Consider the following 13,843-nt stretch of genomic DNA (forward strand, 5'->3'; position numbering starts at 1 on the left):
TGCCAGTATAATTCTGTAATAATATTTTGTATTAGGGGCAGAAAATAAACAACAGGCAGTGGTAGAAATTTAGACTTTGTTAGTCCTATTGTGGCAATAAATATGTGCTCAGCCTATCTTTTTTAGAAGCTTTTTTTGTGGGCTTAGAGAAACTTGGTGTTTGTAACAGATCTGGTGAAATTATTGGTAGGATTTATTGGAGAATTCAGTTTTACAATGTAATAGTTAGTACATGTATGTATATGTGCCTGTAGCTTCTGTGTAGATATATGTGGTATATATACAGTATACTATCATATTCCTGATTTCATAGATAACTTTTTTAATTCTTATGATAAATTAGTGTGTTTTGAGGTTCATATGCTTTGATTTTGTGTGAGTGGTTCAAGAAGAAGCCTTAATCAGAGAAACACATCTGTAGATAACCCAACACGTAGAAAGGTTTGAGAGCACCTATGAAACATTGTGTTCTTTAGTTCTTGTCAGTTAAAATTGCTTCCTTGAGTATGTTCTTAATTCTCATAGATCTCATTAGTATTTTCACATAGAATGCCTGCAGCTTTTTATGTACTCTTGTTTATGTCATTATGTATCTCACTCTGTCTTTGTTTACTGTTACCTCGCTTACTGACTTGCAATTCCAATTCTGTTCTTATGACTGCAGAGACTGAATAATGTTTTAGAAAGAACAGTTTACTTCAAATATGTGTCATTCTGCTCTTATTTATACCGGTACAGTAAAAATGCAGTTAATTTCAGTCATCCATGTCAAATGTATGCAACAGCAAAAATATTTAAAGTTTAGCAGGAAGAGGTAATATATGCAGTTCTCCTTTTCAGAAGAGCAGACTGCTGCTAAGGATGCTTCCCAGGAGGAGTCTGAATCAATCCCTGAGTACTCTGCTGAAGAGGAGCGAGAAGACAACAGGTTATGGAGAACGGTGGTTATTGGAGAACAAGAACAGAGAATTGATATGAAAGTCATTGAACCATACAAAAAGGTTATCTCACATGGAGGTAGGAGCAGCTGTAAGCATTTTTTAAAATTGATGTAAAAAATTCATGCTTTATTGATCATGATTTTTTTTTTTTTTTTGTTCCATTATCATATTGACAAGGGGAGAGAAAGTTTTATTTTTCAGCTTTGGCTGAAATCAGCCAACCTTTGAATTCAATGTGGCAATGACTAACAATAATTTTAAATTTAAAGCTATTTTGGAAGCAGCATGCTGACATTTATGTGTCATATATCTGGTCATTGTAGGGTAAAACTGTCTGGGACAAGGAAAAAAGCTTTTGACCTACAGCAAAATAAAATTTTGAAAACTTTATTTGATGAGTTTTGACAAAACCTGTTGTGTGAGGAAGTATAATGCTCTGTGATTTGCTGAATGATGTATGGGGTTGCACAGATCTAAACAAGTAATGTGGTAAAAGAAAAAAGATCCTTTTTTCTGGGGCTTCCATTCATATGGCTACTCACCTTATGCTATTTTTCTGCCATTTATAATTGTCAGCAGCATTTCACCAGGAACTGGTTTATGGGACTTCTTACATAATTTGATAATAACTAGCAAATAACATATCAAAGAAAACATTTAAAATAGGAAAATGGCCATATGTGCTTGCTATATTTTCTCATTTGCTTATCTGCTTCCCAGCTTCCTCAGAGAATTTATATTCTCATTCTGTGTTACTAGTACACTTCTGTATAAATTAATTTAAATGGATCAGTATCACTCTAAGTGCCTTTTCCTTGGTGTCTCAGATTTGGATTATCTTGGGATTCTGTATTTTTGGGGGACATTCTTTGCTATCTGTTAAGCAAGGTACTGGGTTAAGATGAGTTGTTTAATTCCTGCAAAAACTGAGGCAGGCAGCGTAGCATCATAGGTAAGATTTATGAGTTTATATGAGGATGCTTTTGTCACAGTGTTGTTGATCTGCAGCATCAGTTAAAGATACTAAAATATTGAAGTTAAAATGTTTTCAGTGTTGAGCCTCTGTCTGGTAAAATTACGTAAATAAATGATGGTTAATTTTTACATTAAAAGCAGCTAAATGCTAGCCTACAGATATTCATGGTGGCCAGTGTACAGAAGGTTTAACCAGAATTAATAAAGATATTCAGGCCTCCAAATATTTTTCTACTACAACACTACCATCAAAGATTTATGAATGTGATGACACCTTAGACACAATTTAGCAAACATACCCAGATGGCTTAACTTAGGAAACAAACACAAAATATTTTTGGGCTTTGCGAATGTTGTTTATTTATATACTTTTGTGTGCTGCAAACTAGTTAATATGCATTTGTGTTAAAAACTTGTATATTTCCTAGATGTTGAAGTTTATGTTTATATCAGCTTTTGTGAAAACCTAATGTTTAATGGGAGACTAGGTAATTCAGCTCAACTCTCAGTATGAAATAATATGAATTCAAATTTTACATGTCTGATGTTTTGTTAGATCACTCAAATGTAAGATAAAGAGCATTTAGGTTTTTTTACTTTTGGAAAGCTGTTTTGCTATTAGTCAATAGCATTAGTCATTGTAAAACAAACAGTGTAAGATCTAACAATAAGTTTCAGCCTCCTGCTGGCTAAACTGGAAATTTTTCCTGCTATCTAGGCAAATCAAAGTAAGTTAAGGACTGGATTAAATTCTGCATTTATGAAGTGGCAGATTGAAGACAGGGAAACAAAATCATATTGTTGCATCTAACATGGAAAACTTCGGACGACTCAAACAGTTTCTGCTTTATGGCAGCAAGGCCCATTCCATATGAAGTTCCCTTTGGCAATACTTCAGTGGGGTGTTTAAAGGGCCAGGAGTCTTTTCTTTAATCTCAAGAATAATAATAGTTTCTGACTAAAATTAGTCAATAAGAAATCAAGTCAAGCATTTCTTGATGATTCAAAGATCTACTGAACATTCATCCCTACCTAATGACAGATAACAGCAAACTCAGAACCTAGGTGGTAGGTACAAAATAGGAAAGAGAAGAGTAGATTTGGCAGCCTAAGTTTGAGATTGTCTTCAATATATCCTGATGGAGAAATTTTTTAGAGATGTTTTTCTTTGCTTAGGCTAAGTGAGATTTTGGGCAAATGGCTTTTATTGGCTTTTAGTGATGAATTAAAATACACTTGTCCCTAGGGTGAACATTCCTTCTCTTCAAACATGTGTGAGAAAAAGTGGCTTAGATTTATCTGTGGATTTTTCTTCTGTGTGTTATTAGTTAGCATCTGCACATAATTGTTTTGCTTTCCATGAACTGCAAACTGTGCTGTGTATTTTAGTGGATGCACCTGCCATAATGTGCTCTTACTGCCAAATTCCTGTGCCTGCCAGCTGGACAGATTGCTTTATTAAAAAGTCTTTTAAATTTTTATTAAATCTATGAAGGAAGGAAATGTCCCTTCTATTTCCCTATTTGTAAACCTGAGGGGGAAAGAAATACTGCTTTTTCCTGTTGTTGTTGAAACCCAGCTGGCAGCCAAGTCCCACACAGTCAGTTATTCACTCCCACATGGTGAATCAGAAGAGTAGGAATGAGTAAAGTCTTGGGTTGAGATAAGGACAATTTAATACATAAAGCAAAACCTGTGCACACAAGCAAAGCAAAACAAGAAATTCATTCACTACTTCCCAAAGCCAGGCAGGTATTCAACCATCTCCAGGAGAGCAGCTCCTGATCACACAAAACACTTGGGAAGAAAAAGGCCATCACTCCAAATGTCCCCTCCTACTTACCCCTTCCTCCTCTCCTGGGCATCATGCCATATGGTCTGGAACATCCCTGTGGTCAGCTTGTGGCCAGCTGTCTTGGCATTGTCCCCTTTCCCTTCCAAGTTCTTATGGATCCTCAGGTTACTCTGGGAGTTGTGGTGGGGCAGTATGAAAAGCAGATAAGGCCTTGGTGATTTGTGAACACTGCGCAGCAATAACAAAAACATCTCGATATTATCAGCCATCTGATTTCAGTGCTTATCAAAACTACAGCCCCATACTTGCCATCGTGAAGAAAATGAACTCTCTGCCAGCTGAAACCAGCACAATTCTAAATAATCTAGCTGAACAATAATACATGCTGACAACAAATCTTGAGTTCCATAAGCACTTTAGTTAGGTTTGGATATTGCTCTCTAGTATCCAGAAATCACTGTAAAAGTCTTAGAATCTCCTTTTGCAAAGATTGTTTAAGTGTTAGTATTTGCCTTCAGTTTTTGTCGTGAAAACATGTTCCTGAGGGGAATTGAAGTTTTCTTCACAAATATTGTCATCTCTCCCTTAGTGTCTCTTTTTTCTAGACTCAAAAGTGTTCTCTATCTGTCTTCTGTTTCTGCATCGCTAGTGCTGTCTACCTACAGCCATTCCTACAGCATCTCTTTATAAATTCCCTCCTTATTGCATGTATTCTTTAAGCAAAGCTTTCAACTGAAATGCAGTAGTGTTTTTATTTATTATTAATGATAAATACAGAAAACCCTTGGCAGCTGCAAAGGGGTGTGGAGAAGATTAACCAACATTAATCCATAATGAAAAAGAAATATATTGTCTTGGAGAATAAGCAACTATGCTGGGCCCTGGAATGGTAGTGCTACAGGTTTGAAGATTAACAGCTATCATTAGGCAGTGATGCAGCCCAGAGAATGCCAGTATTGGACAACTGGAGTGTTGAAGGTTAAAAAGTAATTTATACAAAACCTGCAGCAAAGGATTTGACTGATCCCCAGGAGCTTTTAAGGGATAGTGGAGCGCAGCCATAATTGTAATGTTCTGAAGCCATTGGAGGCCAACTGATATTGGACTGCAGGACTTTGCCAAACATAATTCAAATGATGCAGGATAACAAATGTAGGATATTTTCTTTAGCCCCTTATTCCTCAATCTGAGATGAGCATTCAGTACATGATTGCCATAGAACTGTAATGAGCCAGAAGTAGAAGCCTTAGAAGGTTTTTTTGATGGTTGCTGTAAGAAGTTTACCAGTAGTTGTGTTATGTGTGGTTTTTGAGGATTCAACTTAGCTGACTGTCTGACTTCTTTATCACTTTATAATAGTTCATACATTTTCAAACCTTTGGTATGAAGCATTCGGGGATGCTTCAGCAGTAGACATAGTAGCTTTATTGCAGGATTTAAAAAAATTTATCCTGTTAAAAGCCTTTGACAAAGATAAAAACGCTTTTTCTTTTTTTTCCACAGGATACTATGGTGATGGTCTGAATGCCATCATTGTGTTCACGGCATGCTTCTTGCCAGACAGCAGTCGAACTGATTACAACTATGTCATGGAAAATCTTTTCCTGTGAGTGATATGTGAGCAATATATGTGACAAGGTCTTTTGAGTTAGTATTCAGAATTATGCAGTGAGAGGTAACCTGTTGTTCCTTAAGAGGTAATTTTGGCCATTAGAAGGGGAGTGACAAGGAATATAGCAGTTTTAGATAAACTGCCCAGTGGAGTATTATTTTGGTATCCCTTACCTACTCACCTTCCCAAATTAGGGTGTATTTGTCAGGACCAAATCTGGCTGTTAGTATCTCTTCTAAAAGCCAAGGAGTGCAATATCTTCTCCTTGTTGGGGCTACAGTCTTTACACTAGTTCACTAATGATTTCCAGGTCTTGCTGAGAACAATCAGCAGGGGCTTAGACTGTTTTTCACTGTTCATTGTTTATTATTATGGTGTATCCCTTAACATATTTTTAACATATGCTGTCTTTGGTTTAGGAGTTACTGGGCCTTTTTTTGACACTTGCTTTTTAAAAACAGGATAAATGGCAATTACTGACACAAGGATCTCTTAAGTATTCTTCCTGACTCAGCTGGAAGTGGCAGGGGCCGGTTGGGCGGGACACAAATTTGGCCACATAACTCCAAATCTATCACAGGAAAATTATTCCTAATAGCAATTGGTTTGGCAGCCCAAAATTTTGAAGGCAACTCTCTCCTGAAGTGCCTTCAGCTACTTCCACTTACAGCTGTTAAAAAATCTGCACTAAAATGCAGTAAGTAATATCTTAAGCCAGCAGGAGACTTGGACTTTGCTGTTTGCAGCTTACGAGGCACTGAGAGCACAGACCCAGGTCTCCTTAATATTCCAGCCTATGAAGATGCACTTGTTGGCAGCCAGTGCCTTTAACATTGTCTCCATGTGTGAAAATCAAGACTCAGTGTTTTAGTTTCTGGTCAGAACAACTGCTGTCATTTGCCTGGTCAAGCCTCTAAGAACCCAATGTCATCTACAGCAACTGATACACACAATGCCCAGTAATTTAGAAGGGAAGAAGGAATTGCTTCAGTGATAAGTAAGGAACAAAGCTGACTGTAACCATGACTGACATTCAATAGTTGTTCTTTGTCTTCACCCAAGACCCTTGTTCAGATAGAGCTGGTGATAAATTAACTTTGCAGAGAAAGCCTTAAGAGCATTTTTCACCTGGCTTAAGGATATTGCCGAAGTCAATTTTGTAGGTCACTTTTTCTGGAGTATTAATATAAATGTGAGTTCATGTTGGCTGTGAACTTGCAGCTTATTTTAAGGCTTGTAGACAGTTGAGTCTCTCCAAGAAAACAAGAAAAAGGAGTAAGTTCAACTCTTCCTTTCCATTCTAGGTCTGCATGGAAATAGAGAGAGTACAACATTTTGCTAAATATACAGTAACTGATATTTTAAAATATTTGGTATTTCTTTACTAATGAATTATATAGGGATCTGGAGGGACCTGCAAACCACTGAATCTCTTTTTTTATACCGTATGTTTCTGGGAGCATATAAGCTAGCTCTAGCTTCTGATTAACAACTGTCCTCAATAACTCCTTTCCCATCTGAATTCCTTTCATATTTCTAATTATCTTCTTACTATTTTTTTATATTGACTAATTCTGTGCAATTGTCTTTGAAGGGTTGAATTTGTGTGAAAGTGCTTGAAACAGCTTCTAGAGCAGTTTTTGTAGATAACGCAGAACCACATTAAAAAAAATCTACTGTTTAATTTGTGGCTGCCTGGAAGTCAGATTAAAGCCAGTCCAAAGATTAAAATTTTTAAAAATAATCTCAATTTGAAAAACTATGCTTTGAAAACAAAACCAGCACTTTGCTTTCTGAGTGATTCAGTTGTTCTAGTTAATGATAAAATTTCTGTCCATCTTTTCAAATAATGAAGAAATTGCCATTATTATAAAATAATAAGAAATTATTGGATAGGTATAATTTGCAAGGGAGCTCTTACTCCCTTGACATTTTTAGACTGTCATGTTCCATAATTGAAAGCCTTGTAATATTTTAATACACACTTACGCACTTGTACTTACATACTTGTACATTTCGGTGTTCAGTGCCTTTAAAGCACTAGATGTTCTGCCATGTGGGAAGGGCTAATCTTATAACTTGTCAAATAGTAGCTTTGTTGAAGTAGCTATTAAATGAAGCTTTATGCATCAGAATGTCCCTGCAATCCCTTGCTTTCCTGTATCGCTGTTAGACATAAGCCTTCACAAATGGGAGGCAAAACCAGTGAGTGCACAACTCACTGCTAAGAATGAGCAGTGGAATGCATTGAGGGGGTAGTGATTTGGATGGGATTTACCAAATGCATGGAATTGGTCTGGTTAATGTTGCCTGCTTTATGCCCAAGTAAAATACCACTCTCTGGTGAGAACTAGATTTCCTACAATTCTTCTAAAGACATTGCATCCTAAGGAATTTGAGGGTCAGATTAGATTGTGAGGCATTCCCATACAACTCTAAAAGGGGCCATTATGCTTAGGGATAGAGCTGTCTTTTGTAGTGAGTGCACTCAGGCATTCAGGCTTTTAAGGTGTGACTTGTGGTTTTGCATTCTAGTTTTTACATAGGCATGCCTTGAGGCTGGATAGTAGAGAGAACAATTTGAACATTCCTGTGATGATCAGCTCCAAGATGGGGTAGGGACTTCTGAGTGGATCATCTGCATAGGTAGTCCTGGACAAGAATTTAAAACCATCTTCTTATTTGAATGAGTAGTGTGCTCTCTAGGTAGAATGCATTTGGCCCCAAGAGCTCTGTCTGATAGTGGGTGTTGGGAGTGTTTTGCTCACAAAATGAAGTGATGTCATTGAGTGCTCAGTTCCATCAGATGTCAGGTTGATGGACAGGTTTTCTTGGGCTTGATTGTCAAAGTATTTGTGTTTTGCCGTCACAGACTCAATAGCAGGACTGTAAGGATCACACAAAGTATAAACAAGTATCTTCTGACACCTTTTATTATTGTATTGAACAAAATTGGTGATTAGAATAGTGAATAGAAGTTTCTCAAGAGTTAATTTCAGAAGTTCCTAAGACTTCACAGGATGCCATGTTCTCCCTTACAAAATCTCCTGATTTAATTACTTTTTAAGAAAAAGCAAATTCAGCAGTGATACTTGAAAACTCACTATGAAACTCTGTTATTGTAAGGAAGCCACATATTTTTGAAGACACAGGTAAGACTGTGGTGTTCTAGCTGTGTATCTACAGGTACCATGGTGATCAGTGCTAAATGTTTGCTTTTGTTTAGAGGAAAAGAAAAGCCTGTCTTGTCATAAAGTGTTCAGTCTGCCTTCATGTATTCCTAATAGTCTGATTTAGTTTGGGCTTAATCAGATAGTGTACACTGCTCACTGACATCTGTACTTTTATCAGATATGTAATCAGTACCTTAGAGCTGATGGTAGCTGAAGACTATATGATTGTCTACTTGAATGGAGCAACACCAAGAAGAAGGATGCCTGGATTGGGTTGGATGAAGAAATGTTATCAGATGATTGATCGACGGTAAAGTAGTGTTTTCCTGTCTGATCCACAGCCATTGTTTTAAACAGTGTCCATTTCTGTAACTCTTCTGTATGCCAGGGTTTACTGTATTTGATCTTTCTTTATCTTTTGTGTTTTTTCTATTTTTCTAATAAACTATTGCTTTTGTTTCTTAGGTTACGGAAGAATTTGAAGTCATTTATAATTGTTCATCCATCATGGTTTATCAGGACAATTCTGGCTGTAACACGACCTTTTATAAGGTATGTAGTAAATACCTGTAATTTTCTGTGTCCTTGAGAATACATAAGCACCCTAAATCATCAAACATGGCTGTTAATCTTTCACTGAACAGTGCTCATTTTGTAGCTCATGTTGGGATTTTGGAAGTTGAATTTCACTTTTTGAAGGTGAATGGGGGGAAATAAGTTGTTCATAAGAGTATCTAATTGCAGAAGTCATAGGCATGGTTTTCTAAACCTGTATGTGTATGTACTGAGAATTCAGTTCCTTAAAATAGTCTTTGTTCAGAATCCAGGTAAAAGGCATATAGAAAAGGGATGTAGAAAAGGCATGTAATTATAATCACCTTATTTAAGACTTGGCTACAGTTCTGGGTTTTTAAAATATCATAGCTCATACAAGAGGAACTGCCTGCGCCCTGAGGTGTTTGAATGCATTTGGCTTCAAAAATGTTTAATGCTGTCAAAAATAATGGTTTGATTAGTAAAACAATTAAAAAAAAAAGTTACCAACTTCAAAAACCTCACACTTACTGCAGAAGATAGGCAAGTATGTGTATAAGAGTTGCTTCAGTCAAGAGAAGAAGCTTCAGCTACAAAAGCCACACAGAGAATAACTTCTGTCATGGCAGATCTCGGGGAGTTCTGCTCACAATCTGCAAGTAAAGGCACTGGAGATCTCTGTGGAGATCACAGTCCCAGGGTGCTCTGTCTTGATAGAGTGACATTGAGTTGGGTAACCACATGAGTTGTCCCATTGCTGCTAAAGTGCAGCAGGCAGAATGTCATAATGGAGCTCCTTTCTAGATGTGGTATCTTAAAGACCAAGCTGAAAGTTACTATTTGGAATACCAGAGTAAAAGGGAAACAATACTTGGAATTATCAGCAGTAGTTACAAGGATCTGCTGAGTTGCATTTGATACCTGAGATATTTCTGTTGCCATCCTATTTGCTTCCAGAAATGACAGTTTGGTCTTTTTTAAAAGTCATGTCTGTTTCAATTCATTTGTCATTTATTCAAAGTAGCCATATTAAGCAGCAGTGATTAGAGGTTTTTCATTGTGAAACAGGAGAAAATGTTCACTCTAAATAATTTGGCAAAGCAGATTAGCAGTGCGAAACTAGGCACACTAGAGACCATCTCAGCCAGGCAGAGTGAGTCTTGGTGCAAGAAGAAAGTGAATGGCAAATAGAAGCTGAAAAAGGTGGGCAGGACACAAAGCTAGTGTGACTTTTGTGGAGGATGACATGACATATATGGACCCTTACCAAGGACAGAAGAACATTATGAGTTCACTTCCCTTTCTTCAGGAGGCAAGGAGATAAAAACTTGATTGGATTGAAAGCCAATGACTATAACTTAGTTTGCTAGCCCTCAGCTGTTCCCTGAACCCATGATAGGCACAGTGGGAATTTTAGAGTGAGAAATTAATTTGCCACAAGGCATGCAGAGATTTCAGTGAGATAGCTGAAGGCAAGCAACATAATTTTAATTATATATCAGCTGAGATGTGGGGCTAAACAGTAGAAATCAAAACCCTGAAGGACAACAAAATGGTCACGGGCGGTCAAGTCACTTAGTGTGGGCTACCCTCAATTCTACCTCAGATCTATCTTTTTTTCTGCCTCAAAAACTGGCAGGGTAATTCAGTGGAGTGTGGGACCCATCTTGACTGACAAAGCATTGTCTGAATATATAGAATTAAAGAACCAGAGGTAGCAGATATAGACTTAGATACTCTTTTAGAACCCCTATAGATATTCACACCAAAAATTATTTGAGCTGTGTTAGAAAACAATTAGATTTCAAAGGGGTTTTTCAAGGGTGTGTGAAACATGCTTGGCATTTGACAGAAATACTTAAATGATGGAAAGTTACCACTTTTGGCAGCATGCTTTCCCTAAAATCTGAAAGAAGCTGTGTCTGGGATGTCCATACACTGAGTCCCACATGAAGGAATTAGAAATCAGTCACTGTAGTGGAATTAGTGGACCCAGAAAAATCGTCACAAAGAAAAATTACCCACTGAAAGATTTTTTAATTGCTTCCCACCATCTTTAGAAGGTTATTATTGGCTTGCAGTTTGCCAGGTTACTTTAGATGGCAGTGGTGATGCTGCAGACTATGATAACAATTTGGATTAAATGCTAAGAATCTGTATATTACCATGCTTTGACTGGACAATCGTGGGTGATTCTTGCATCTAAAATGTGACCTCTCTGATCCAGTGTGTGTGCCTAGTGATGATAATTGGGTACAGAGACAAATTACAATGAATGAGCTTAAACAACTGTTCACAGCACCTTCATGTATTCCTGTTCAGTTGTCTCACTTTGCATTATTGGGAAGACAAGTCTGTTGAAGAGAGGGGCTGTAGCATTCTGCTCAGAGCTATTTCAGAGGCTTCATGTTGTCTGGCTGTACCTGCAGGTCAGCAGTAAATAGAAAGAATACGTTCTGTTTTTCAAGACCTACACTTAATATATATGGTCAATATGAGCTTGCCACTATTACTGATGTTATAAGACAATCTAAATACAACCAGAGCTAAATGTGAAAAATTGCTTTATAAGCCAAATGAGAAAGATTTCTCATAACCTCACACTTACCAAATAATTTAGGTTAGACAAGTAAATAGCCTTGTGTTTTAAGTGGATTTTCTGAGCAATTTAGCCTTTTTTCCAAGTAATCATTTTACAAGCACAATAAATGAATCATATAGCACAGCTGAAATAAACACATTATTTTGTCATAGAAAGGCACTGCAGTAAGAATAGACACAATCAGATCTGTGCTCTTCTGAATAAATGATGAAATTCAGTTTTATTGTGTTTGATTGAGAATTGGTGTAAAATAGAAAATGCTAAGTCATGACAATCCCTTGATAACTGTCTTTTTGATTATATCCATGTCAAGTAATACTTCCCATCTCTTTTTACATGTAAGTAGCCTGTAAGGGATTTGAATATTTTCCAAATTTTTATGCATCTTCTTCCTACTGTAAAACGAATCACATTGTCTAGTATGTAGGCATTACAATTTATGATGTTGGCTTAATAATGTGATTCATGTAGCCTCATAATCAGCTGGACTGTGTTAAGATATGGTTATTAAAATTATTAGAGAGATGACTCTGTCTGAGTTAAGGTGAAAACAAGACCGTATGCTGAAGTCAATAGCACAGACTTTTATTTAGCAGTAATTGTGAGGGAGAGATAGAAAGAAATAAGAGTGAGTAGGAGGAGAGGAGAAAAGAGCATGACAAACACAGACAAACTAAGTAGAAAAAATATCATCATTCTAAGATCCTGATGGCATCTCCTTGGTCCTCTTCTTCTGGTCTGCTTAGTGATGAGGTTTCCAGTCTTGTCAAAGTTATGGTCACTTTCTTCATTGAGTGGGGGAAGCCCACAAAACACAGAGTCCATTGCATGTATTCATTGCATGAACTTCACTCAAGTTCAGGTGGGAATGCCCAGGTACCTTGCCTTGTAAGATGTTAGAGCTCTTATGGTAGAGCTCTTATGCCTCTTATGTCAGTGAAGCTGAGTCGTTTATGTTCCACCAGTTATGTCAGGGATGAATACCTTCAGGCTCTGTGTGAAAGTCCTGGTTCTTCCCCACAGGGAAGTTTTCACACCTGAGCCATTATGTAAGAGAGGACTAGCATCATAAAAAGTGTTATCCCACCTCACAGGACTTGCCTCTTACCAGTCTTATTTAGCTGTGGCAGGTGGATTGTTTGAGTCATTAATCATTAACAGTCCAGTCTCTCAGTCTGTAATTGAAATATGAATGTCCAAATGCTTAATTATTTAATACATTTAATACATTTCTTCATTTGGTTTTAGCATGTCATAAAAGATTGGGGGGCAAAGTCAATTAATTCCTTTTTTTCTGTGTTTCAGCTCTAAGTTCAGCAGTAAGATACAGTACGTCAACACGTTGGCAGAGCTTCGTGAGATGATTCCAGTGGAATATGTGCATATACCAGACAGTATTGTCAAGTAAGTGATGTACAGTAGCATGTACTTATTCTAATGGAAACTATTTCCACAAACTGAAAAAGACTGTAAGAAAAACAGAAACCACTTTCCTGATGTTTTTAAAAATGATTATGGGTTGTTCCTCAAACATTTCACTGTCAAACTCAGTGGTAGGAGACCACTGTGTAATTGAAACACAAAACACAATAACTGTTTACTTCTAGGGGAGTGAGAAAATTGTTTGGCCTTTCCTGAGGTATCATGTATGCCATATTTTTTCATAGCTTTTACCTGTATTTAAGTGGAAGTATTTTCAAGTTTCAGTCATGCAGGGCTTTTAGCAGAAATGTTAATTAAAAGATAGCCTATTCAATAGAAAACCAGTGAAATTCTGTAGGTTTACTGGTCTTTGCCTTGTCAATTCTTGTGGTTAAATTCACAACTGCTGAAAGACAGATCCTTTGTTCTTGCTGCTTATGTGAAGAGGTTTTTTAAATACAGGCATTTCCAAAGGAAAGTATCTGTTAAAAAATTGTAGGAAGTTGATTGGCATTGCTTACCTCAACTGACTTTTCTTCAGACTTGAAAACAACAAAAAGAAGGGGTATATCAAGACTGAAAGGATGACTGGAAAAAAAAAATGGTTTTCACGTAGTCATTATTAAAAAGATGTTCTGTTCAGGAATTTTTTTTTAATTGTTCTCTTTAGCAAATGTCCCAAGTTTTGAATAGCCTATTCTAGAAGGTAGTCTGAAGAGTAGATGTGCAAGATGTGCATATGATTGTGTTTTCATTATGACTGGTCAGTGACACTTTTTGAAGTTGTCA

The 13,843-nt window shown here is 37.0% G+C and overlaps 1 protein-coding gene across 7 annotated transcripts in view; it reads left to right on the forward strand.

Annotated features, from left to right (window-relative positions):
- Positions 1-13,843, forward strand: part of PRUNE2 (prune homolog 2 with BCH domain) — a 133,146-nt gene that overhangs the window by 110,989 nt on the left and 8,314 nt on the right. For all 7 annotated transcript variants that reach the window (XM_038123549.1, XM_038123552.1, XM_038123554.1 and 4 more), the window contains 5 exons: positions 841-1,017; positions 5,215-5,317; positions 8,675-8,806; positions 8,962-9,048; positions 12,938-13,036. In XM_038123549.1, coding sequence (XP_037979477.1) covers positions 841-1,017; positions 5,215-5,317; positions 8,675-8,806; positions 8,962-9,048; positions 12,938-13,036 — 598 coding nt within the window. The remainder of the gene's footprint in view (positions 1-840; positions 1,018-5,214; positions 5,318-8,674; positions 8,807-8,961; positions 9,049-12,937; positions 13,037-13,843) is intronic.

Source organism: Motacilla alba, chromosome Z (assembly GCF_015832195.1).
Source record: "Motacilla alba alba isolate MOTALB_02 chromosome Z, Motacilla_alba_V1.0_pri, whole genome shotgun sequence".
In the NCBI taxonomy this organism is placed as follows: Eukaryota; Metazoa; Chordata; class Aves; order Passeriformes; family Motacillidae; genus Motacilla; species Motacilla alba.